Genomic DNA, 23,549 nt, shown 5'->3' on the forward strand with positions numbered 1-23,549 from the left:
TGAACATGTCTATACATCTTAGGCAACAGACTAGTTTGTCAGTCAGTTAAGTGGCCTTTGTTTTCAGGATGAAGCATTGCTATATAATTTATCTTCCGGTTTTCCTAGACAGAATTATGATATTCCAATATTTTGCTGAAATAATGTCTGCATAAAGCTAACAATACTAATAAAGGAACAGGTGAATTAGGGCTAGGTGAATCCTGAAAAGTTGTTGTGAATCAGAGCTGCTCTGCTCTTCTGATCCACTAAACCTACTGAGAAGTTTGGGATTTGAACTGCTGTGTACTGAGACTGCCTCAGAGTGAATAACTGCTGAAGAAAGCTGTTTACTTTAACCTCTAAGCTATTAGTTTTGCTTAAGAACTGAGTTAAGTGAGGTGTTATTGCTTTATTTAAGAACTGAGGTAAGCAAAGTGTGCTTTAACATTGTGCATCTTGGTGTCTTGGTCTGCCAACAAGTGCATTTTCACGATGATTTACAAAACAGTAGGGAGAACAGCTGAGCTTCATCTGACTAAGTAGTGCTGTATAATCAGAAAAATATACCCTAACTTTAAAATATTCGACAAAACTGCTATTAAAAGTTTTGGTTATAGTATAAGAACTTGAAAATATTGAATCAAGAAAGCAGAAATTCTTATCCAGCAGTTTGGGAATATTAATTAAGCAAAATGAGGAAAATGAACCTCAGTTCCTCCTGCCAGAAGACATTCTGGGATGTGAGTTTTCTGTTTGTAAGATGTCTTAGTATACAAAAGTCTTCAGCTGTCTGTAGTAAGATTTTATATGTTACAAGAAGTTCTCTGATTATTAATTTTAAGAAGACTAGCAGATTATCAGATTAAAATAGAAATGTCTCTTCATGCACTATTGATAAACACCAAAGGATGCTGTAGATATGACATTTTTTAACATTTCAAGGATTACTGAACTAGTTAGAAAAAAAACTTGTACAGAGCTATTAAACAGAGTAACTACCTCTGTTTGCTGAGCCACAGAATGCTTGTGGGCAAGAGAGATTTATGTGAAAATATCACTATGTGCTTGGCCTGTTCTTGGTCTTCCTTAGGCATCTTATGTTGGTCAGATCTTGAAACTGGATACTGTGCTCTGCGTACCTTTGGTTTGACTGAGCACGGCTATTCTTGTATTTGTCTGTTATAACAGGAAGCAATCCAGATATGTCTTATTCTTTTGTCCACTGAGAGAAGTCAGATTTTCAAGTGTGGTAAAACAGATGCAGCAATCAGCACTCTGGTGACTTTTAGGCATGCAAACTTTCATTATGTTCATTTTGATTTTCAAAGTGTTCTCATCCAGTGATGAGTAGAACACCTGATCTAGAGATTCTCTGTTTACATAAGAAGGCACCAATAGCAAATCTTCTTGATTTTTAAATTATCTAATTCCACTCAGGGTCCGCACACCTTAGGTTCACAGGCTTGCCTAGCACACCATCTTTTTCTTATTTATTACTGTAGAAGATTTAGAGAAATTAATTGGTATCTCACGGTTGTCAGAGTTGTTCTTCTGTATTGGTGTTAGAATGATGTATTTGCCACGCTTTGAAATATCCTTATATCACTGATCTCTTCTTGAATGTCTAATTTTGAATGTCCAGAGTCTGACGTCTTATTTTGTGCATCTTTATTTTATTCTCTACTTAGTCTCTTCGGTACTGAATATCTTTCCCTTTAATTTTTATTGGGTCACCAATTGTTGCTTCTTTTAACAAATCTGTCTTTCTCTGAAGCCCATAGGACTAGTAATGTAGTTAATTTCAAATGGGAGAAGCAGGTGGCATGATATTTGCACCATGTCTAATTTTGAATCCCTTACACAGTGAGGGAAGAGGATAAGCTATTCATCTGTCTTCACTAGCAAAACAGAAGCTTGTGGATTTTATTGTGGTAAAACAGGTTCTCCTCCACAGAAACCTTACGTTACATCTCAGCCAGGATGGCAATAGTACTTGTGTAAAGATTTGAAATGTATAGCATAGTTCTTGTATATCTGGAAAAGTTAGAGCACTTTGTATAGCAATGCTGTTCTCTGTTCAGATTATCAGGGACAATGTTTCTTATTTAAATGTCAAAGGTTGATCTAGTTTTCCCTGTGTTGCCACGGTTGTAAAGAGCTCACTGAGACACTAGATTAGATATCTTGCATCAGCTAGCAGAGTAATTATTCTTAATTATATATAATTTAAATTTTAGTTATGTAATGTGTTTACTGGGTCCCCAATGCTACTGGTTCAAATTACTTTTAAGGCAATTTATTTATTTGAAAAGCAATAAGTAAAAAAAGGCTCATCTCCAAGCGTAGGCTGATCATAGCAGTGTGTGGTTCACCAAATCTGTTGCCTGATTCAGAAAGACTGGCTATAACTTAGCTTACAGGACTGTCGTGCAAAATAAAGCAGTTGCTTTAGAACACCAAAAGTATGCAAATACTGCATGTGACAAGAGGAGTTTAGAATATCCAAAGCTGTTTTAAAAGATTTCTTTAAGAAATGGTCTTATAGGAAATAGTCCCTTTGCTTATCACTGAGTCTGTTAGATCACAGGCTAGCTATATTAGGTATTTGTTTAAGGCTGATTGTTGCAGCTGTAATGTTTTGCTTTCTTTTCAGAATGGCTTTGTCATCCTAAAGATAATTTAGTACTGTATTTCACTAAGCAATCCAACTTTTTCTTCTCCTTTGAGTCCATTTCTTTCTCCTTGTTAGGACCTGAGTCCTGTTGAAGACAAGGCATTAATTCCTTACCAGTAAGGGAGAAATCAGATAAAATGAGAGCCTGTGAGGCTTTTCTCTGTAGGATGACATGTTGTAAAAATACAACTGTATTCTGAAAAGTGACTGTAGAGATGACATCTTGGGTTTGAGTGGGGGAAGGTTATGTTTATTATCTGTTAATGACTTCCAGATCAAGTTTGTTCAGTTTGCAAGTAAAACTCCAACCCTTTTTTAACTGCCTTTTCTGCAGACTCAATTTGGGATTTAAGAATCATGCTGTGGTAATTCTAATCCAAGTATTACTGTCAGCAATAAAAAGGTTCTTCAGGGTATAGTTTCCCTTTAGTTAAACTGTCACTGGACTGTAAATGAATGTTGATCCTGTTGATGGGAAGCTTGTCAAAATCAGGATTTGTCTAGTCCTTAATTTTTTTAAATGTTTTAATCTTTTTTTAATACTGTGTCTTTTTAAACAGTTTCAGGACTTACCTACTGTGGAGGAATGTGGAAGGAAGAGGAATAAACCTCAGAGCTATTGTTTTGAATTGCTCATAAGGATTGATGAGTGAGGTCATAGGGAGCTATAAAAGAAGTCCTGTTGACATAGTGACTATCTTGTTAAGTTTAAATTTCTCAAGGATTTAAGCATCTAGTGTTCATGTGTACCATAAATGAGAAAAGTTTGTGGGAAGAAGCCATATTTTAATTAAACCAAATGATGTAATCTGAAAAACATTAGGTTTCAGACATGCAGGCCCTCTCTTAGATCCAGTTTTAGTCATCAGAGACAGTGATTTGGGAAATGTTGAGATGCCCTGAAGTGTGGTCTCTGATGGTGCTTTCATAGCAGTGACACTGAGCTTGGTGGTGCAGCAAAAGAAAAAAGAGGTATCAGTAGGAACCCTGCGCTCCTGCCTCTGTTTGACAGGTATCCAGTGATTCACATCACACTCCAGTCTTGTCAACAAACACCTTGTTAGGCTGCCCGGCTCAGACATTTTCTGACATGTGACTTTTTCCACTGCTGTTCTCAAAAAGCTGGCAAACTGAGCTGGATACTATCTCCCTGTCTCGCTCAGTCTGGGACATGGGGATCTTCTGGGGGATGCAGGTTGGAAGAGGAAGTGTTCACATTCTTTGGCATCTTTTCCTCCTTTTTAACTCTCTGATCATCTGGCATTGTCTCTGATGGCAGCTGCTTTTCTTTAGCACCCTCTTGTCAATGACCAATCCTGTTCCACTCTGTCCACTTTAGTCTTTCAAAGGAGAACATTACTGCATTGCAGAACACTTCAAGGATTTGAGATCACTCCTGGTTTTAATAAGCAATATAACTTCTGCCCTTACTGGCCCATCAGAGGAGCTCTTTGTCTTCCCCATTCCTGGCATGTGGGTGTTTCCTCTCAGAGGTACCCTGCACCAATGATATGTAAATTGATTACTTTTGCTGATCAGCCTGTCAGGCACTTGTCTGCCTGCTTGCTGCTGCACATTTCCATGGAAGGATATTTTTTGTGTGTGTGTGCCTGTCACTTCTGCACACAGTGGGAGATTTTCATACAGCACACGATTGTTACTCCCAGATAGCACATGTCTGAACACCATGTTGTGAATGAGGTTAGACTGTGATTCAGTTTGAATGAGGACATTATCTATTTTTTTGCTAAAATTCACATCTTGAGACAAAGGTGTTTCTGTGCTCAATGGTTTCAGAAAGTCCTGAGCTATGGCTGAAAAAATCAGGCCTTTTCAATGAGGTATTTCTTTGGTTTTATTACTGAGACGTGACTATACACATCTCTGTAGAGAGAATGACCTCTGAAATGATGGGCCATGGAAACAATTGCTGAGGCAATTAAAATAATATTCTTCACTGGTGATTAGACCCACTCCAGGAAGAGTTTACTACAACAAGGATGTGACCAAAGAATTGTTCCACCTCACATCTCTGCAGTGCAGATACCTGGAGATGCATTCATGCTTTTCTGAAGCTCTGTGCTTGCCTCCAATGACTCCTCACACTCCTTGAATCATTGCTTTGCTAAGACAACTCTCAGATGTGTTTTGAATTTTTTTTGAGCTTCTGGAGGGGAGTACTGCCTCCTCAGTCATGCCATACAAAAGGACAAGTGAAAAAAAGGCAAGAGTAGTCTTTGTCACAGATCTTTCTTTCTTCTTCAGGTCTCTTTTAAATGCTTCTGAAACTCTGAAGAACGGAGTATCCCTGTGCATATAGTAGGGTGTGAGAAAGGTGACTCTACATCCCCTATGTGTACTGCAAAAAGAGAACTTGAGATGCAGGCTACTGGAGTAGAAGTTTTCCTGTGAGCCAGCATACCTCAGTGTGAGGGAACCTTTCTTCCCATTAACATCTTTCCAAGAATTCAGATTAACTGATCTGGAAATGCTTGGTACCTCCTTCCCCTTTTTGCTGATTTTCAGCAGTCTGGAATGTTATTCTCACATGTATTCTTCCTGTGAGTCTATAAATTGTTTTGAAGTCCTATGGGATAATTGTCATTACTGGAAAATTGGTTTTGAATGGTATTTGTCTGCAAGCATCAGAACTTGAGGAGTTTATTTCATGTTGGCTTTCATTCCAGTTCTGTTTTAGCAGCTCTTTGTCTTCAACTCCACCATCTTCTCTGTGCACTGAGCTGCTGTGTTCAAAGACATATTTTTGAAATAGAATTCTTCACTTTGTGGTTCTTATTTGATGATGTTATTTCTCATTTTAGGAGCTTTTGTATTTCTTTAAGGCAAATGAGGCATGTTAGTGGTTATTTGTAATTCCTTTTTGTTCAGTGGATTTCCTGTTATGCAAAAATGTAAAGCTTTTCTCACTGTTCTTCCAAACTGTTGTTTTCCTGTCTTGATAGTTTTTTTTTGTACATCTGTGTCTGCTTTATGACCTGTGGCTAAGATGTATTTGCCCAGTTAAGATCTGGGTTTGTCTTCATAGATGCCTGACAGCTTACTGTAAAACTGCAAGTTAGAACTCTTGCTTTTTTATTTCAAGACCTTCAAGAAGTGACCAACTTCCTTTAACAGCTTTTCTGAGGGCTCTGAAGATCTAGGTAAAAAATTCAGTATCACAGTATATTAGAGGTTGGAAGGGACCTCAAGATATCATTGGGTTCAACCCCCCTGCCAAAGCAGGATCACGTAGGGTAGTCCATGGAATGCATCCAGGTGGGTTTTGAAAGTCTCCAGAGAAGGGGACTCCACAACCTCCATGGTCGGCCTGTTCCAGTGCTCTGTCACCCTCACTGTAAAGAAGTTTCTCCTAATGTTGAGGTGAAATCTTCTATGTTCAAGTTTGAACCCGTTGTTTCTTGTCTTATTACTGTGCACCACTGAAAAGAGCTTGGCCCCCTCCACCTGACACCCACCCCTCAGATATTTATGCACATAGATGAGATCCCCTCTCAGTCTTCTCTTCTCAGAACTAAATTTACATGTCATGCTTACATACTCCATTTGTCCAGTAATTCTTGTACTCATTTGTTACAAATAATAACAAAGAATTACAGCAGAGCTCTGCAGAACCTAAGGCTTGCATGTGGGCATATGTGTGCACTGCATAAAGTGTAATGTTTCTGTATGGGGTTTGGGCAAAATCCCAGCAGCCTGCTCCCTGTTTAAACTCCCATGCCTGTATTTTACAGCCTGTTTTCACTTCAGTAGGCAGGCATGGTGGGCACAGGTGAGCAGAAGGACCTCTGTCTTGTGAGACTGGATATTTAGTCTCTACTTCCTACCACCACAGGAATTCAGGATTATTAATAATAGTCTTCTAAAAACATCAGAGATAGGCAGAGCTAAGGATCTGTGTTTTATTGCTGGCATTAGTAAGGTGTTGTCTAGTTTCCAATGAATGGACAGATCAGTATGTTCCCAATAATGCAGTTTAATCTTTCAAGGTACAGAAAGTGGACTAAATAACATTCTGAGAACCAGTTTTCATTAATGAGTCATTATCAGTTGTGAAATCTCTTTGCATAGCTTTTTGTGTGTGTGGAAAACGCACTAAAGAGAAATCGAGTTTATTAACACTCCCCTGAAAGTGTGAGGTGTATCCTACAGTACCAGGAAAAGGCTACATAATGAAAAGGATTGTCAGAAAAATAGGAAGACTGCAATATTTGTCTGTTGCTAGCAAGTGCAGGTGCATGATCTTTATATTTTTGTTAGCAGAGGATATAATTTGCAAAGATCTGCTTGCAGATAGAAAATATTTGGCTCATCAAGTGGAGGTGGTGATCATATAAGTGATATGGCAAACGAAGCCAAACCATAGTAGACATTTGTTTTACGTACTTTAAAAGGACCTTACTGTGGGCACCTCAGAAACAAAAGCCATGCCTCTGTTGATCCTTATGAACTGTGCAGCTAAAACAGTCTGCAGAGCGAAGTTGCCTACACAGTGGCAATAACAGAACATAGACAGTTCTGGAGAGAAAGCTACAGTGCATCTAACTGGAGAAATTTGGAAAACAAGATTTTGCTCTACTCATTTGCAGGTGCAGTACATTTAGATGTGTTTTGGTTTGTTTTTAATAAAAGTAGACAAAAAGTCAGACATAACTGTAGTCTTTAAGTTTGTTGTGTATATTATACTGTCAGTAGTTTTGAATAGTTCTGCATCTATGTTGGACTCTTCCTTTCATAACCTCCATTTGTGCTGGGATGTTTTTGCATCGCCTTTTTATTGTGTTTTCATGATTTCAGTCTTCTGCAAAAGGAAAATTCTTTAGCCTTAGATAAAATTAATTGGCCAGATTAAGGTAAGAATGTGATGGTAGTAAACTGAAGTTTAAATTCAGATTCGCTAGGGTTGTTCTTGATGAAACTCAAATTTTATCACATACTTTGATTCTTTTTTTTTAATCATTTTATTTTATTACAGTGCATAAAATATTGCATTGATTTTAAAATAACTCAGGCTTACTTGCAGGTGTTTATAATCCATGCCAAGGACTTGGTCTTGTGCCTATTGTAGTCTGCAGTTTTACTGTTTGAACTGGAGAACAATCTCCCATAACATTACATCACGGCCATCAGTCTGTCAGACATTCTGATCCTTTCTTATCATGATATCACCATTACAGAGCATACCACATGGTGGGTTTTTTCCACCAAAACATTCTCAGCATAAATGCTTTCGAAAACATGGATGTAGGAATTCATAGTCTGCTCTGTTGTTAAGACATTTAGCTTGATAATATCCTTTACTGACACTTCTCCCATTTACCCAGTCAGATCCAGAATGCAATCCTGCACTCCTCAGACTTCAGGGGTAAAAAGTTCTTTGGTCTCCTATCTTAAGACCCATGAAATGGACAACGCTGCTATCATATTCCTTGACCTTCAGGACTAATTGTACCGGGTTTGGGGTTTGTGTTTGTTTTGGTTTGGTTTTTTTACAAAAACCACACAAGTTTTTTACTTCCAACCTGTATTGTGTTTAAAATCCTTTCCTGAGGACTTTTTGCCACGATGGTTTAAACCAGCTGGTGGACGGAGGAGAAGAATGCATTGCTAAAGTCTCAGCCATTTATTTTGTTTCCTTTTTCTGCCATGATCCACAATAGCTGGGAGAGTTTTCTCTTTTCTAGACTGAGACAGACCACAGTAATGCAGACAATCTCAGCAAGTGGTTTACCCAAAAGAGAGAAACTTGCAAATACAGACAAGGATTTGATTGGTCCTTTGTCTCATTATCTTTTAACCTAACATGATTTAAAATGTCGTCAGTGAGAGTGCACTCCAGCTTGCTTACTTTATCCCTGTTAGATTTTGGGGAAGTAAGGCTGAATGAGATATATAAATCAAACCTCACAAAACATAGTATCATAGTATCAGTCAGGGTTGGAACTCTTACTGTATCCAGATTCTTGCTTTAAATATTGACTTGGTTCTGTTATGGCCCTGAACTACACACTTTGCAGCCAAACATCTATAAATATTGAGGAATTTTAGACTTTTTCTGAATTTGGACATGTTTTTTTCTCTGATGCTGATTGTTCCAAAAGTAGAGAGCATTTATCTGCTGTGTAGTACAGATATTCAGAGCCCTTTGTGTTTAGTTCTTAAACAGAAGCAAACATTTATGTTCTTTTCCTGATGTATATAAAATTCTTCTAGCTAGACTGGTTTTGGAGGATTTAATGAAGAATGACTCAAGTTTCCCTGAAATATTTTCTCATGTGAATTCTTAAAATTCTGATCTTCTGTATACTCAAGAGTTTTCACACAGCACATTTAAAAAAACTATCCAGCCACTAGTCTTCAATGTATTCAGCATAGAGAAGTCACAGCTTGCTTATAAGGAATATTCAACTCTCATCAGCTTCTGTGCCAACAGGACAACTCTTCTTCGGTGTATTTAGGTACAAGATTCTGTGTCACAATAGTTTAACTCCACAGGCTTCAACAAATTTCACAACATCATATAGAAGAGTCCAGAGCTTTTTCTTTTGTCCAACTTTTCAGTGTGATATTTGTCACACTGGTTTTATGAACTTTACATGGAAAAACTGTAGAACTATTTATTAAGCTGACTAATGGGATAAAAAGAAAATTTTAGACTTCTTGTGAAACTGATTGTTTTTCTCAGCAGAATTTAGGTGACTGTACACATAATGAGCAGAATTCTGTCTAAAAATGAGCCTTGTCCACTTTAGGGGTTTATTGAGAACAGAAATTTCCACACATTTTCCCTTTAATGTGACCACAATGGGCAGTCGTAATTTGTCCATTTATGTAAAAAGACCAAATTAGCAAATTAGCCACCATAAACTGTTAGTATATCCACTTTTGCTGACATGTTTATTGTAATTTGCAACATGCATGATGGTGATCTTCAAAAATGTTCCATTTTTCTTCCTTTTTTTTTTTTTCCTTTTTTTTTTTCCTTTTTTGAGTGTATGAATTATAAATTAATGAATCACAGAAAGCAAGGCTGTAATAAAACTTAGAAGTTGGAAGTACTATGCAGCACTCATCTATGTCACCCTCAAAAAAAGCAGGATGTAGAAATTTTTCTTAGATGATTAAAAGCTAAAAGCCTCTGGTTCACTTTACAGCTAAAACAGCATGAGGGATGTTTTTTTTCATGCATTTAATGTAGTGAACAAAAGGCAGCTAATGAACACGTCAGGAATTGTCTAGAGAAAACCTAAAAATGGGCAAATAACTAAATTTCAGTGTACCACTCGGAGCATTTCACAACGCTGAATCTCATAAAATAAACACATAAATTTGTCTAAAGGCTTAAAGTACTTTTAATGGTGTTTTTTATTGGTATGTATTTCAAAGGAAAGGAACTTATCTCCAAAAAACACATCTAGGAATTAAAGATGGCCCCTAATGAACAGACAAAGGGAGTACAAAAGGAGAACTTTGCAGCCATAAAAGCAGAACTCAAAATATTATCCCTCTTACAAAGTATTTCCTGAAAATAGTCTTGTGAAGCACAAAACTCAATTCTGGAAACTCTAGAACTATGAAAGCAAGTCCAGTAGTCGGCACTTTCAAAAATAAATAAAACCATCAGGCAACAACTGTATGCTAATTGCATTTAAGAAATAAGAGACCACCTACATAGAAATAAAATAAATCTCATTAGTGGAACTAAGGCAGATAGTTGGGATGCAGACTCTGCTAGCCCAACCCCTTAGGCTCACTTGAAAGAGCTTGCAAAGTAGCTGTTGTTTTCTCGGTGATGGAACTGCAGCACAAAACGTGCACCAATGTCTCAAACCCCCGACTCCAGTGTGCTGCAGGAGATGATGTGCATTTCTTCACACAGCTGTGCCCTCACTCACAGTGGATCTGACCAGATTTTTTTTTGCTAAAGTATACAGCTAAGTATGGGAGAAAGAAGGTCACCAAGAGCAGACTGTGTGCACTTGGCTGCTAGTTTAGTATAGTGCTAAGAAATCCTACAAATCATTATGATTTTCTGTCAATAAAATCATGTTCATTTAACTAGTTATTTTAATCAGAAATCAGGCAAACCTCTGAAATCCTACAATCAAGAAAGTTAGATATTTTATGAATTTCAGACAAGCCAATAAATTTTGGAGTTTTTCAACAACAATAGCAAGAGGCCTTTAAGTCTGCCTCTTGAAGCAGCTCACACTAGCCATGCTATTCCCTCTAGAGGAAGTACTGAAAATCCTTTGCAACAGTTCCCCTCTCTCCCCACTGGCTATCATCAGGTTATAGATCTTCAGAAACAAAAGCTGCCCAGGCCTCCTCTCACTCTCTCAAATGGTCTTCTGAAAATAAAACGCCCCAAACAATCAGGCTTTTCAAAGCTCATAATCTGTTCTGCTGTTAATGCAGTTGGATTTGCTGTAGTCTTCTACAGGAATTTAACTGGATATCTTCTTGGAGTCAAGGTTTGATCATAACTTGCTTTAAAAACAACTAGGTTTTTTTGCCTTGATCTTTAACCCTTTGTCCCCAAATCTTTCCATTCATAGTTAGCATTTGACTCTGCTTAAGTTTCAGATTCAAGTGTGTAGTTTTATCTGACAAAAGTTCTGTAAATCCTTACTAGACTCTTGTTCATTCTTGCTTTGGTTCCTGTTTTCTGTTAGACTTTTAATTCAGCCATGGAAGTTGGAGCTTTGTTTCTGACAGACAATTAGGCTCAGACCTTCATAAAAAAAAATGATTATTTGGGCAGCTGTTATTGCTGCTTAAAAAGTGGCTCAATGGATTGAGTCTTCTGGTAAAACTGTTCTTTTAATTCTTCTCTAGGCAGAATGGACACAGTTACAAGAAAGGCCATTCACTGGGAGAAAGCCAATAGAAAAGTCCTCAGCATTTAATGAGAATGATTTAATTGTTGATAACTGATCCATAGAAATATAACTAAAGAATCCTGCTCAAAGCCAACGAAAATAAATAAATAAATATTAATTGCAAGGGACAAAACTCAGAAAATGCAAAACAATGTAAAAAAAATCCCCTCCGCTCTATGAAATCTGACAAAGTAAGGCCTTTATATTCCTTAGGAAGCGGTGTAAGGATTTCATACAAACCTGCTTCAGTGCCCCTTGAAAGATTAATTTGGACTTCAAAAAACCCAAACTAACCCACACATCTGGCTTGATCACTGGCTAATAGAACATACTTTTATTCCCACCCCAAATCACACACAGCTTGTCTGGAAAGAAGACAGCTGCTTGGGCACTAGTATGTTTTAGTTCTAAGTACATCTAATCTTTATTGAGTTATCCTTTTTTCTTTTTTTTTTAAATATTAATGCCTAATTTTGGCCAACAAAGCAGTGCTTAGGAGACAATAGGAATTCTCTAAATGCATTAGACTTAAAATCCAATAAATATACTAAATGCTTTTGTATGAATCCTAATCCAGTTTGTTGCTTCTGCAGGAACCACTGCTGTTGGAAATCCATCTCAAATGTTTTATTGGTCAATTAATTCTGAAAGCTTCTCAGTTCCTTCTCATTTGATCAGCTTCAACAGTCTTTACTCCTCTGCATATTTTCCATTAGTAAGTCTTACACATATGATGAACTGGGTACAAGTGCCCTAATTGTATGTGAGATTTTGGGCATGTCAGGTTATGTGCAAATGCTCACTACCTGTTACCCTGCTGAGTGAACTGTTCACTAGGGAGTAAGGGCTAGGATAAATCTATCTTCTGCTGAACTCGGTAACCAAATCTGCAGAGTGTTCAGGGGCTTCAGAAGGCATTCATCTACAGGTTTTACTAATAAAACAGTTGTAGCTCACCTGAGGGGGGGAGGGGGGGGAAGTCTGCCTAGGAACAGCAATTCCCAATATATTGTTACATCTTGGTCCTACTACCATAGCCAGTACTGCAGTCCCACTGAAGCATGAGAGATCACAGCAGAGCTTAGGTACCATCCACCATCAGCATCATGGCAGATTGTCTCCTAGCAAACGTGGTGCTGTTTTCCAAGGCTGTGATGTGGTGTCTTGCAGAATCTTGTTGTTAATTTCTTTTGACACGAGTCCAAAAGCAGAGGGCAGAGTTTAAGAAATAAGATTGTGAACAGAATTAATCTTTTGTCTCTCTTTACGGGATAATGAATCTCAGAAGAGCATTCAATGAAATGTGAAGAGGCAGGACAGATGTGAGGGCAATATTGCTCGGCAGCACTTTTTCTGCCACTCCAGTGTGTGGTGGGAAAATCTGTCAAACAAGGCTGTATCACAGGGAGCAATGCTCCATTACAATTCCACATTCCTCATTGTGCTCTCTTCTGCACTCTGAACCAGTCTCTTATCAATACTTAGCCTTTCATCTCAAAATCAGCATTTAAACTATAACGTAACATGCTGCGTGATTCACAGGGTGTGCAACATTAAGCCTGCCATTCTGTTTCTCATACTATTGTTCCTTTGCAGTGTAAGTCCTTTTATAGAGTTCAATTTTCTTGATGAAGCATATAATCATGAGGATCAGAAAACACTACTTCAGTCCTGCCCATAATAACCATGGTTTGCAAAGTATCTTTTTAGAACAAGATAGCTCTCGTAAATGTTGTTCCGGCTAAGTCTTTGTTTAACTCTGTCTGAGTGGGATTTAGCACACAAACTTGGTAGTTAGCTGAAAACACAAATCTTTCACTTGACTGAAATTGTAGCTCAGCAGTTGCTCCAGCATATCAAGATGTTATTAAAGTGACACATGGACTCAGAGAGGAATTTCAGAAGGATTATATGGAGTAAGTACGCAGCAGCTACTAAAATAAAAGTTGGCATTCAGAGAGTATTAACTAGAAACCAATATTCCTCAGGATGTTATGTAAGTAATTACTATATATTAGGTTGCCATATGTATGTGCCTCTGTGTGTGTGCTGTGTCCAAGAGAGCAAATGTCAAATACACAGTCATGATTCCCTTCCATCAAGTGAATGGTTGAATTACTGTGGTTCTGCTTTGGAGTGAGATATGCAGTCAGCAAATAATGGTGATGAAGATGCATGTTAGTAGGATTAAGATGACACAGAGCATTAATAGAGCACCAGATAGTGTTGCTGTACTTCAGTATTTTACAACAAAAAAACCCCACAACCTCAAAACACTGATTCAATTGAATGTTGGGGTTTGTTTGTTTAGAAAGAAACAGTAAATAAAAATGCCAGAGTGCCATATTTAAGTGTATAGCATGAATGCTGTAGGTCCCTCAGTGAAAGTTGCCCCCTTTTTGTTTGCAGAGTTCAGCAAAACTCTGGGGAAGACCTTGAAGCAATAAAAAAGGAAAGCAAGCTATTAATCAGAAGTTTAGAACATTCAGTTTCATTCTTTTATACTGTGCCAATTTTCTGTTTTCCTCATCTTTGCTTATGAAAATATCATTTAAGATTCATTGACAGAAAAACTGAAGGCACTGCAGCCCAAAAACTTGCCTGCGTGTTTTTTTGGTAAGAGTCCATGACTTTGCGTCATGAGCAGCCTGAAAAGGAGCAGGAAAAAAAGTCAACCCTAACACATCTACCTTCTGCTCATACACTCATTAGTGCTTTCACAAATCCAGTGGAGCTGAAGTTTGATGCAAATGTATCAATGAAGGGTCTGGTGTTTACTGTGGTGTATTCCATCTTTGTGGTAGTGTAAGAAACAGGAACCTGCTGAATAAACTGAGGATTACGTATTTAATAAGGCAGTTGGTAACAAAGCCATGGTATGATTTTCTTCAATATTTCTAAGGTTATCTTGGAGATTTTAGAAGCTATTTACCTTGTGTTTGGTTTTGGGTTTTTATTTATGGAATCCTGTATTTACAAGTTCAGTCAAATGTACGAGCACATCTGCTGTACACTACAAATAGGTTACAAGATACTCTATTTCTATGCACAGCAATAGTCAATGTTCTGAGATTAAACCTTTCTATAATTCTGTCTATTGTTCTTAACTGTCTCCATTATCCCTTGCCTTTACCTTGTCTGATGCATCCTTTTCACTGTCCTCCTCCAAATTCTGTCACTCTCTCCCCATCATGCTGACACCATCCTTTTCCTCTAAAGTGTCTGATTTGCTTGACCTACAGTGCATTTTGTTCCACTTTTCCTGGCTGTCCAAAACCAGAAATCTTCTCTAGTGATAGCATTACCGTTCTGTGTCCCCTCTAAGGTTCCTGAAAAGATCTGGCAGTTTGCATTGGCTGTTGTTCATGTACTGTGTTCAGATTTGGCAGAGCCGTCTCACAGAATTAGTAGTCTCCATTAGTTTTTAGCCTGAATTAGCATGGGTATCATACAGAGGATCTCTCCTGAGATAGTTCTGATTTGATGCAGACTGCTAGATGTTACCAAGATTTGTCCCTGTGTGTGCTTTTGTGATGCTATGTTGTTTCTGGCTGTAAGGGTTATGACACTAGCAAAACTCCTCTTGAGCTGTCATTGTAGACATCAGAGAAGTGGACGTTTGTGTGCTGCGGGAAAGAGGGCAGAGGAACCTAGTTTTCCACTTGGAAGCAGGGTTAGGACATCTTTGGGGGATCTTGCTGTACAGTCACCCTTCTGCAGTCACAATCATTTGTCCCACTGAGAAGATGGGTTATGAATTGTGGATTCTGTACTTCCAATGCATTGCAGCTACAACCTTGAAATTACCCTTTAAAGACTCCTTTCAACCCAAAGCATTCTATGATTGTCAGGAGCATGAACTGGGAGTGAGATATGAGTCTGTCAATAATGTGTCATACCTATTTTCTTTTGCTGAGTGAATTATCTCCTTAACTATTCCTTATAGTTTTTTTATTGGTTTCTTAAAATGGTGACTGGATTATAACTATTCCTTTAAAACAGTCTTGCATTAAAATACAAATGTTCTGCCTTGTAGAAGCACAACTAGGACTCAACAAATAGAATATGGAGTTTGGATAACTCGAAACCAAAGTTTGCAAGTTTTCCTCTTAATGTGATGTATTCGTAATGTTTGACTTGGCCTGCAGGTGCTCCTCCAATATCATCGTTAACTGCAGCAGTAATAATCCTATTTGAGGAGAACATAACAAACACTTCTAATGTTTAGCAAGGTCATTACAATTTTCTGAATAGCTGTTTAATCCTCCATTTTCACAGGACACTCTAAACAAAAGCATATCCAGCATCCAAAAAGCACCAGACAACCCTACAATGAAACAGTTCATTGCTCCACCTGGCCTTACTTTCATGACAGTAAAGAGAAGAGAGAGCCACTGTAGCAAAGTATCATCTTTATTTCAATTTGTTTTCCTTGTCAATAGCTTGTTGTAAATCAATGTTTCTACTGAAAGATGGTTTTAGTATGAAAAAAGGAAAGGCTTTATAATCAGGGTTTTAAGCACTTTTTCAGAAATATATTTTGATAGTAGCAACTGCTCATTACAGTAAAAAACCAGAACAGGCATTCCCCTGCTGCGGCACGGGAAGGACAGCCAGTTCTAAATGCCCTACATAGTTTCTTTAAGATTTTTACGTTCTTTAGGCCTCAACAAAAACCAAAGCTCCTCTTCCAGGTTTGGTAGCAAACAGACTATTATTCTCCAGCGCTAACCTTTGGACATCAGTTTGGTAGTAAGCTTGTTTTACATTTTTTAGGAAAGCGTCGAGCTTGTCGGTAGGCACCATTGACACAGTGCAGCCACCCCAGCCAGCTCCAGTCAGACGTGACCCAATGGCCCCAGACTGCCTAAAAAGAAAAGAAAATTCTGTAAAATAGACTGAAAAGAGGCAATTTGTCACATATAAAATACCTATAGAAAACTGGTGAATACTTCACTCAAAACACATCGATGTGGTCTGATTTTTCTGAAGTTCATTTGGTTCGTTTATGCAACGTGACAGCAATTTGCAGTTACCATTTCAGACAGATCCTGGGCTGTATCAGGAGAAGTGTGGCCAGCAGGTCAAGGGAGGTGATCCTCCCCCTCTACTCAGCCCTGGTGAGACCCCACCTGGAGTACTGTGTCCAATTCTGGAGCCCCTATTACAAGAGGGATGTGGAGGTGCTGGAACGTGTCCAGAGAAGGGCCACAAGGATGATCAGAGGGCTGGAGCACCTCTCCTATGAGGACAGACTGAAGGAGTTGGGGCTGTTCAGTCTGCAGAAGAGAAGGCTCCGAGGTGACCTAATTGTGGCCTTCCAGTATCTGAAGGGGGCCTACAGGAAGGCTGGATAAGGACTTCTCAGGATCTCAGGTAGTGATAGGACTAGGGGGAATGGAATGAAGCTGGAGGTGGGGAGATTCAGGCTAGATGTGAGGAGGAGGTTCTTCACCATGAGAGTGGTGAAACCCTGGAATGTGTTGTCCAGGGAGGTGGTCGAGGCCCTGTCCCTGGAGGTGTTTAAGACCAGGCTGGATGAAGCCCTGGCCAGCCTGATCTAGTGTGGGGTTGGAACTAGATGATCCTTGTGGTCCCTTCCAACCCTGAATGATACTATGATACAAAAAAAAAAGAGTACAGTGATTCTTTAAACTGCAACATAGTGATTTCTGTCAATCCCCCAAAGTCACCCTCTTTTATACTGCTTCAGTATCAGCTGTGTGAAAGATCACAGCACAGCTGAGGACAAAAAAAAAATGCAGAAAAAAAGGAATCGTTAGCAACATTCATAAGACATCAGAAGTGAAAACAGAAATACATGACAAAAATAACAAAAGAGGGTTCATAAACTAATTGCACAGGATGTAGGCAGGCAAGCCATTTTCTAATGTGGCAAAGACAAATAGCTCTATTCTTCCAGGACAGATCTAAAACATGCTGAAGATTCACAGGCTTCTGCAGGATTGCTGAGCATGCCAGTCAAGAAAAGGAGAGTTCAGGAAGTCTTAAAAAGTCACCCAGAGTCGTTGCACTCAAACATCTGTTTGAGTTGGGAATCTCTCTTCAGGAGAACCTCATGAACTTTAAGCAGATTTATAGCACTAGAGGTAAAATAAGAATTTAGTCCCAAAGGAAAAAAAATGCTCTTAATAAGGAGAGTGAATAAAAAGAATAATGACAAATAAATGACATCCAAAGTATAAACCATTCCTAGCCTCAAGATCCTGGTCTGCTAGAAATGTCCTGCAGCAAATCCTATGCCAACTCTCTTCACGATTCAGATGCTGTGTCATGAGGATTTAGTAGAAATGTTTTTTCCTTAGTTTGCTTACCTGTGCTCCTGACCTATACTTAGATTCAGAAAGAGCAGGAAATTACTATGTAATGCATTTCTTGGGGGCTTTTCTAACCTAGTCAGCACAGGATGATTTAGAAAACTCATTTAAAATCTTGTAAGAATAAGAGATCTAATCTGGTTTGCAACCAAATACTTTTGCTATGCTTCCAAAAGCCATGCACAGAGAGATTTCCCAGTCCTAGAATGTGTTTGAAGGAAAGACAGCATCATGTGAAGATCATTGGAAAATGACAGCTCATTCTGAGTAGGCTATGATTATTTTTCATATGTGCATTTTATGTTAAATGAATCTGGTATACTGCTGGGTTAGAGGTTTAGGTCATATTTCAAGCAAGTACTTACATATGTGTTTGATTCTAAACATGCTTACATCTCTTCTTGAACAGAAACACTTTCTTCAGTGTGTCTGTGTGGTGCCACCCTTCATATTGACTCAATTTTATGTTCATTCTTTATTTCCTGTTGGTGTTTTATTTTACTTATTATTCCTGTAAGCCACTCACTCTCTGATGCAATTTTTGTCATTTCTGGTCCATGGAGCAACCTAAAATGAGCAGAACCCAATCCAGTCTCAATTGCAATCAATAGGGAAATTCCAATCAGCTTCATACGATCTCATCCACTTTTCTGAGTCTGCGAAATCGACTGTCTGTACTCGTTTGGTCTGTTACCTCAGTCAGAACTTCATATTTCAGATGGTATCTGGCTTTTATTTTGGTAGGCAACTGAAATCCCTTCAGAATTGTTCTAAACCTTTTCTTGATTTCATAATTCTCTGTGGTCATGCTCATGCCTCATTTTTACTGAGTCATTTTAAAATACTTAGTTGAAATACAGCATAACGTAGACAGAAAATATGCCCATTTCAGAGCTCCAGTCACTGTGTTTCAAAACACCAGGGCTAACAGATTCAAATGTGGTGATGTGATTAGACACTTGAGGCTTAACACTGAGAAACTTGGCACTTTGATGGACAGTGCTGTAAGACTGGAAAACTAGGTATCTGGTATTACACAGATTCAGAAGAGAGCACTTAATTCTGCATCTACTGGAGAAGCTGTGCATGGTTGGTATCTAGATCAAACACAAGAAAGTTAACTTTGGAACAGGTCTGAAACTGTCTTTTTTGAGTCTACATCAGTTTAGTCCCAAGCTAGACTTCTCTTGTAAAGTGAGATTCATAGCCAGACACTCTCTTCACTGGCACCTACATCATGCATTTATGAAGAGTATGAGCAGACAATAATCTTGTGGGTGACATGGGTTCAGTGTATGGGGGCACTGCCTGGGCTATACTGCAGCCAGGAGGAGAACTGATAGAGATGGGGCACACAAGAAAGGTAAAGTGTCTGTGTCTAGTGTGGCAGGCACTTGGCTCCCAGTGCTGGGTTCTGGCCTTTGATTCTGGAAGAGGTTCTATATCTTGTTTCAATATTCACTGGATAAAAAGAGAATTATCTCATGAGGAAAGGAGGGTGTGTAAACGAGAGGGAAAAAAACTTTGAGTATGGCAGCAAAGAAAGCTAAAAATGGGTGTCCCATAGTTTGGTATATGGAAATGACAGGTAAGATATTGCAGTAACTCAGTGAAAAAACCAACTGTGCTATGAGAGGTGAAAAAAAACAGAGCAATGTTGTTAAATCCAAATACTCAAAGTTGTGAACCAGCTATTCAGAAAGGACGGAGTTAACATGATAAGATTTAAATATATAAATGGAGAAGGCAGATACTGTACTGATCCTTTCTGGCTCTAAAACAGCTGGAAACTGCTTTTTGTAGGGTGATTTGTTTGTTTGTTTTGTAATTTTTCTAATTCTGCCATGACTTCAGGCTTTGCAGCTTTAAGGAACTCATCAGTGATAAGAGTCTGACAGAAAGCAGAGTTGTTTCAGCTACCATGATGCACCTGGATGTAATGTAAAAACTGTATCGGAGAGGATTCAGCTATCTTCAAGTGGAAAGGGGCATGGCTGGGAACACAAATTATTAGGATTTGATGGAGAATGAGAGAATGAAAGTAAGTTCTTTGCAACACTCAGAGATTCTGAGAGATTTTCAAAAGGAGCTAATGAATTCAGGAGCTCAGATTCAATTTTTTGTTTGTAATTGTTCAGTAATTCTTCTGTGTTACTTACTTTGAAAAGCTAACAGGTAAAACAGTTATTAACAGCATGAGGTAGGTTAGAGAAAGCACAACTCTTCTGTCTTTGCAAAAAGGGAAAAAAAAATCCAAACCAAAACAAAAAACAAGTGACCAACTAGTGGTTACAGTTTTCAGCACTACAGACCACAGCAAGCATGGATGCCTTTTTTTTTCTTTTCTTGGCAGAGGCTGTACACTAAAACATAAAGATCTAGGCAAAACAGAAAACATCTGGATATGCAGATTATTCTTCACAGTTTAAACCTTGTAAGGAGAGAGCAGCAGTAGACTCAGGCAATTCTGTGGAATGTATTTTTTGGAAAGGCTTTTTAAAGTTACAGGGCAGCTGTATATCATTCTAAGCAAAGAATGCAATTTAGGTAGTTCTTGGCCATTTTTATAATCATATCAGCCATATTTTCCTAGAGTGACTAGTGAGTTTATGTCCCTTATTTTTTTTAATGTACAACTCAAGAAAAGCTGAGACTCTTTTCCAATAGTTTCCAAAAATTAGATGCTGGTTTAGGCTGTGTGTGCCTAGAATAGCTATACACTTCCAGAAATCTAACCATGGGATCAGGAAAACAGTGTATCAAGCTTCTAAAGAAGGTATATTTCCTAGGAAATACTCTTGATAAGATTGCAAAGAATAATTAACAAATAATTTACTTGTTTCTGTGTAATGACAGTAATAAAACCCCCAACAGGTTAAATAGCTTTACTACTGCAGTTCGAAATGGTTGCAGACAAATGGCACTCCACTGCAGCGCTTAGCTGTGCTCATGGTAATAGCTGTAGGCTCTTCTGCTGGTAAGTTAGAAATCTGAAGTAACATGGGAACACAGAACGCTTTTTTCCTTTGCTATTTATATTCTGGTTGCTGGAACTGAAATGCTGTGATTAATTTTAATTTAATTTAGTAAAATCCTAACTGCGTGCTGCTTTCCTTTGGGTTCTGTGGCTGTGTCAATGCTACTGCCTGCAAATCAGTGTCACGATACCCAAGCTAGCTCAGAGAGCAGCAGCTGCCTAGCTGTGAAAGCACAGGGCTCAGCATAAATGAGAAACAGAATTTCCATCCCTGTGCTGAGCTTCATGCTGCAATAGGCTGCTGCTAGCATCCATACTAGTTCACTGAAATGGAGCACAGGTACTCCATACTGTAGTGCAGATCTTCTCACTTCATACCTGTGTGTTTTCCCCTACTTGAAACAGGACAACTTCCTCCCAGCATTTCTGAGAGCAGTCCCTATCAGTATGATTCAAGCTGGATATGCTAAGGGAAGACACTTAAAATGGCTAGTCACTTCTCTCAAGCTCAGTCATCAGCTGCTGCTGACTAGGTAGTTACTGCACATGAAAATAATGTGGATGTTAAGTTTTAAGGCGTTTCCTCTGTCAAATGTCCCAGATACCTTGTTCTGGATCAAGACTTTGTAGCCCAAGGTTTTTTGATAACTCAGTAGAGCATAATTAGCTGAAAAGAGACACTCTGGAGACAGTTCTCCCTTCTTGCACACAGCTCAGCAGTTCCCTTTGAGTAGCTGGGAATAACCACAGTGCAACTGCCCTGAGGAGTGACTGTCGTAGCTTATTCCATTATGTGATCATTACGTGACACAATAAACTGAACATAGCCAGTGAGTTACGTACTGGATTGGATCCCAAGAGAAGGATCAGAAATTGTACTGCTAAATTACTATCAGACTGTCCAATGGCTATCAGGGCTTCTCTGTGTTTTATCACAAAACAACATGTGTATCCCATATGCAAAATAATCTGTGAATGTCCAAAAGTCTTATGTTGAGTTTGTAAGTTTGTAGTTTTATGGCTGAGAGGCCATTCCATCTTGTCTGCAAAAGAAATTGAACTAACCTAAATAATCATCTCTAGCATACTCTATCAATTTACAAACCTGGTAAATGGGTATTACAACTTACAAAATCCACATGAGAACACAAGAAAGCAAGCACATGGCAAATCCCACGTTTGTAAAATTCATATTTTCATTATAAGCCTGATTACTTTCCTTGTTTTTAAACAAATGTTTTAAAGGCATTTGCTGGTAAAGAAGTGCTTCTGTAACTTATTTTGGTAACTTCCAATTTTAGGGGGAGATCTTTTAAAAACTTGTTAGCTTCAAACTGAAACAGTTTCTGTTTTCTTCCAGACTGACAGATACATAGGGGGTATTTGCTTCTAAAATACAGTGCAACAACCTTTCTCGATCTCAGGCCTGCAAACATTTATGGCACCCTACACTTCCCTTCTGGCAGGGCAGTAACCCTCTGACTTAGAGCAGACTTTCCCAAACTAAGCACACTGAGCAATAGTTGGAAGGCAGCATCACCAGAACCCATGTTGAAGTGAATGAGGGAAGCAGCTGGGAGAAGATGGCTGGCGCCAAAGCAGGGATGGAGCAGTGAAAAGCTTGGGTGGGCAGCTGTTTATACCCCCTAGCCAGTGTTTAAATGATCACCAACCACTGAATTCCTTCTATAGGAACTGAAATAAGATTGAAGTCAGGAAAAATCTGTGTCCTGTGATTAAATATACCAGAACAATGGAAATTAAGAGGGACTGAAATGTGTATAACCTTTCCTGCTGATCCTGTGGTATGGGTGAATACCATGTAGAATGTGAGTACCAAGGATTTGTTTTTACTTTCTGCATTAACACATGGTTATACTGTAGCAGACTTATGTAAATAACAGCCTGCCATGCACAACAACCTGTGATTTCCAGCTTACTTCATGCCACTTCCCAAACTTGGTTTATTTTGGCTAGAGGATATGAAACTGGAGAGGAAGTGAGAGATGAGACAAGATGCTCCTAAGTAGGGGAATGTATTTTGGAGCTGAGAGGCCTTGTTTTATCATGGCCAAACTGAGTTACGGAACCCAGCTAAAATAATGAAGCTAGGGCAGAATAATGTGGGGAAAGTTCAAAGACATAGTGCAGGGAGGAGAAGCAGTGTTAACTGTTGTAACAGTTAACACACCCATCTTTTAAACAGTGAAATGCTGTCCAACCTTGCTGATACCCTAAACAACATCTTTTTCACATTTGAAGAAATGCAACAGCGTTTCACAATATACCATTATGATTTCAAGGCAACTGAAGTCTGCAGAACAGCTTGCTTATGCCCTGGAATTCCTATGGCAGCAGTTCTGAAATAGTTAAGAAATACACAAAAAGTAACAGAATTCAGTTAGAACAAGCAAGATGATGTTTTAAGAAAACTAGTTGTGGCTACTTCTACGACTTAAAAGACTAGCCAACAGCCTGACGTAACACTTGTGATGATGAGTCAGTCCAAAAGCAAAGTCTGTAATAAAGCCATAAACTGAAGCTTTCATCTAAAAGTATTACACAGATGTCAGTAGAGAAACAATTGACCATGTAATGTCCCTGCAGGAGATGAATTTCGTAATAAGAGACAAGAATACTTTCATTTTAAAACTGCAATAGCCAGCGATGTCATATTT

At 38.6% G+C, this 23,549-nt stretch overlaps 1 protein-coding gene across 3 annotated transcripts in view; it reads right to left on the minus strand.

The window, feature by feature from the left end:
- Nucleotides 1–15,930: 15,930 nt before the first annotated feature.
- Nucleotides 15,931–23,549, minus strand: part of GALK2 (galactokinase 2) — a 51,947-nt gene continuing 44,328 nt past the window's right edge. For 2 of the 3 annotated variants that reach the window (XM_068143758.1, XM_068143759.1), the window contains exon 10: nt 15,931–16,423. In XM_068143758.1, coding sequence (XP_067999859.1) covers nt 16,216–16,423 — 208 coding nt within the window. In that variant the 3' untranslated portion in view covers nt 15,931–16,215. The remainder of the gene's footprint in view (nt 16,424–23,549) is intronic. The other variant, XM_068143761.1, reaches the window with a different exon arrangement.

This window comes from Melanerpes formicivorus, unplaced genomic scaffold (genome assembly GCF_026170545.1).
Source record: "Melanerpes formicivorus ecotype bairdi unplaced genomic scaffold, bMelFor1.0.p_v2 SCAF_10, whole genome shotgun sequence".
NCBI lineage: Eukaryota > Metazoa > Chordata > Aves > Piciformes > Picidae > Melanerpes > Melanerpes formicivorus.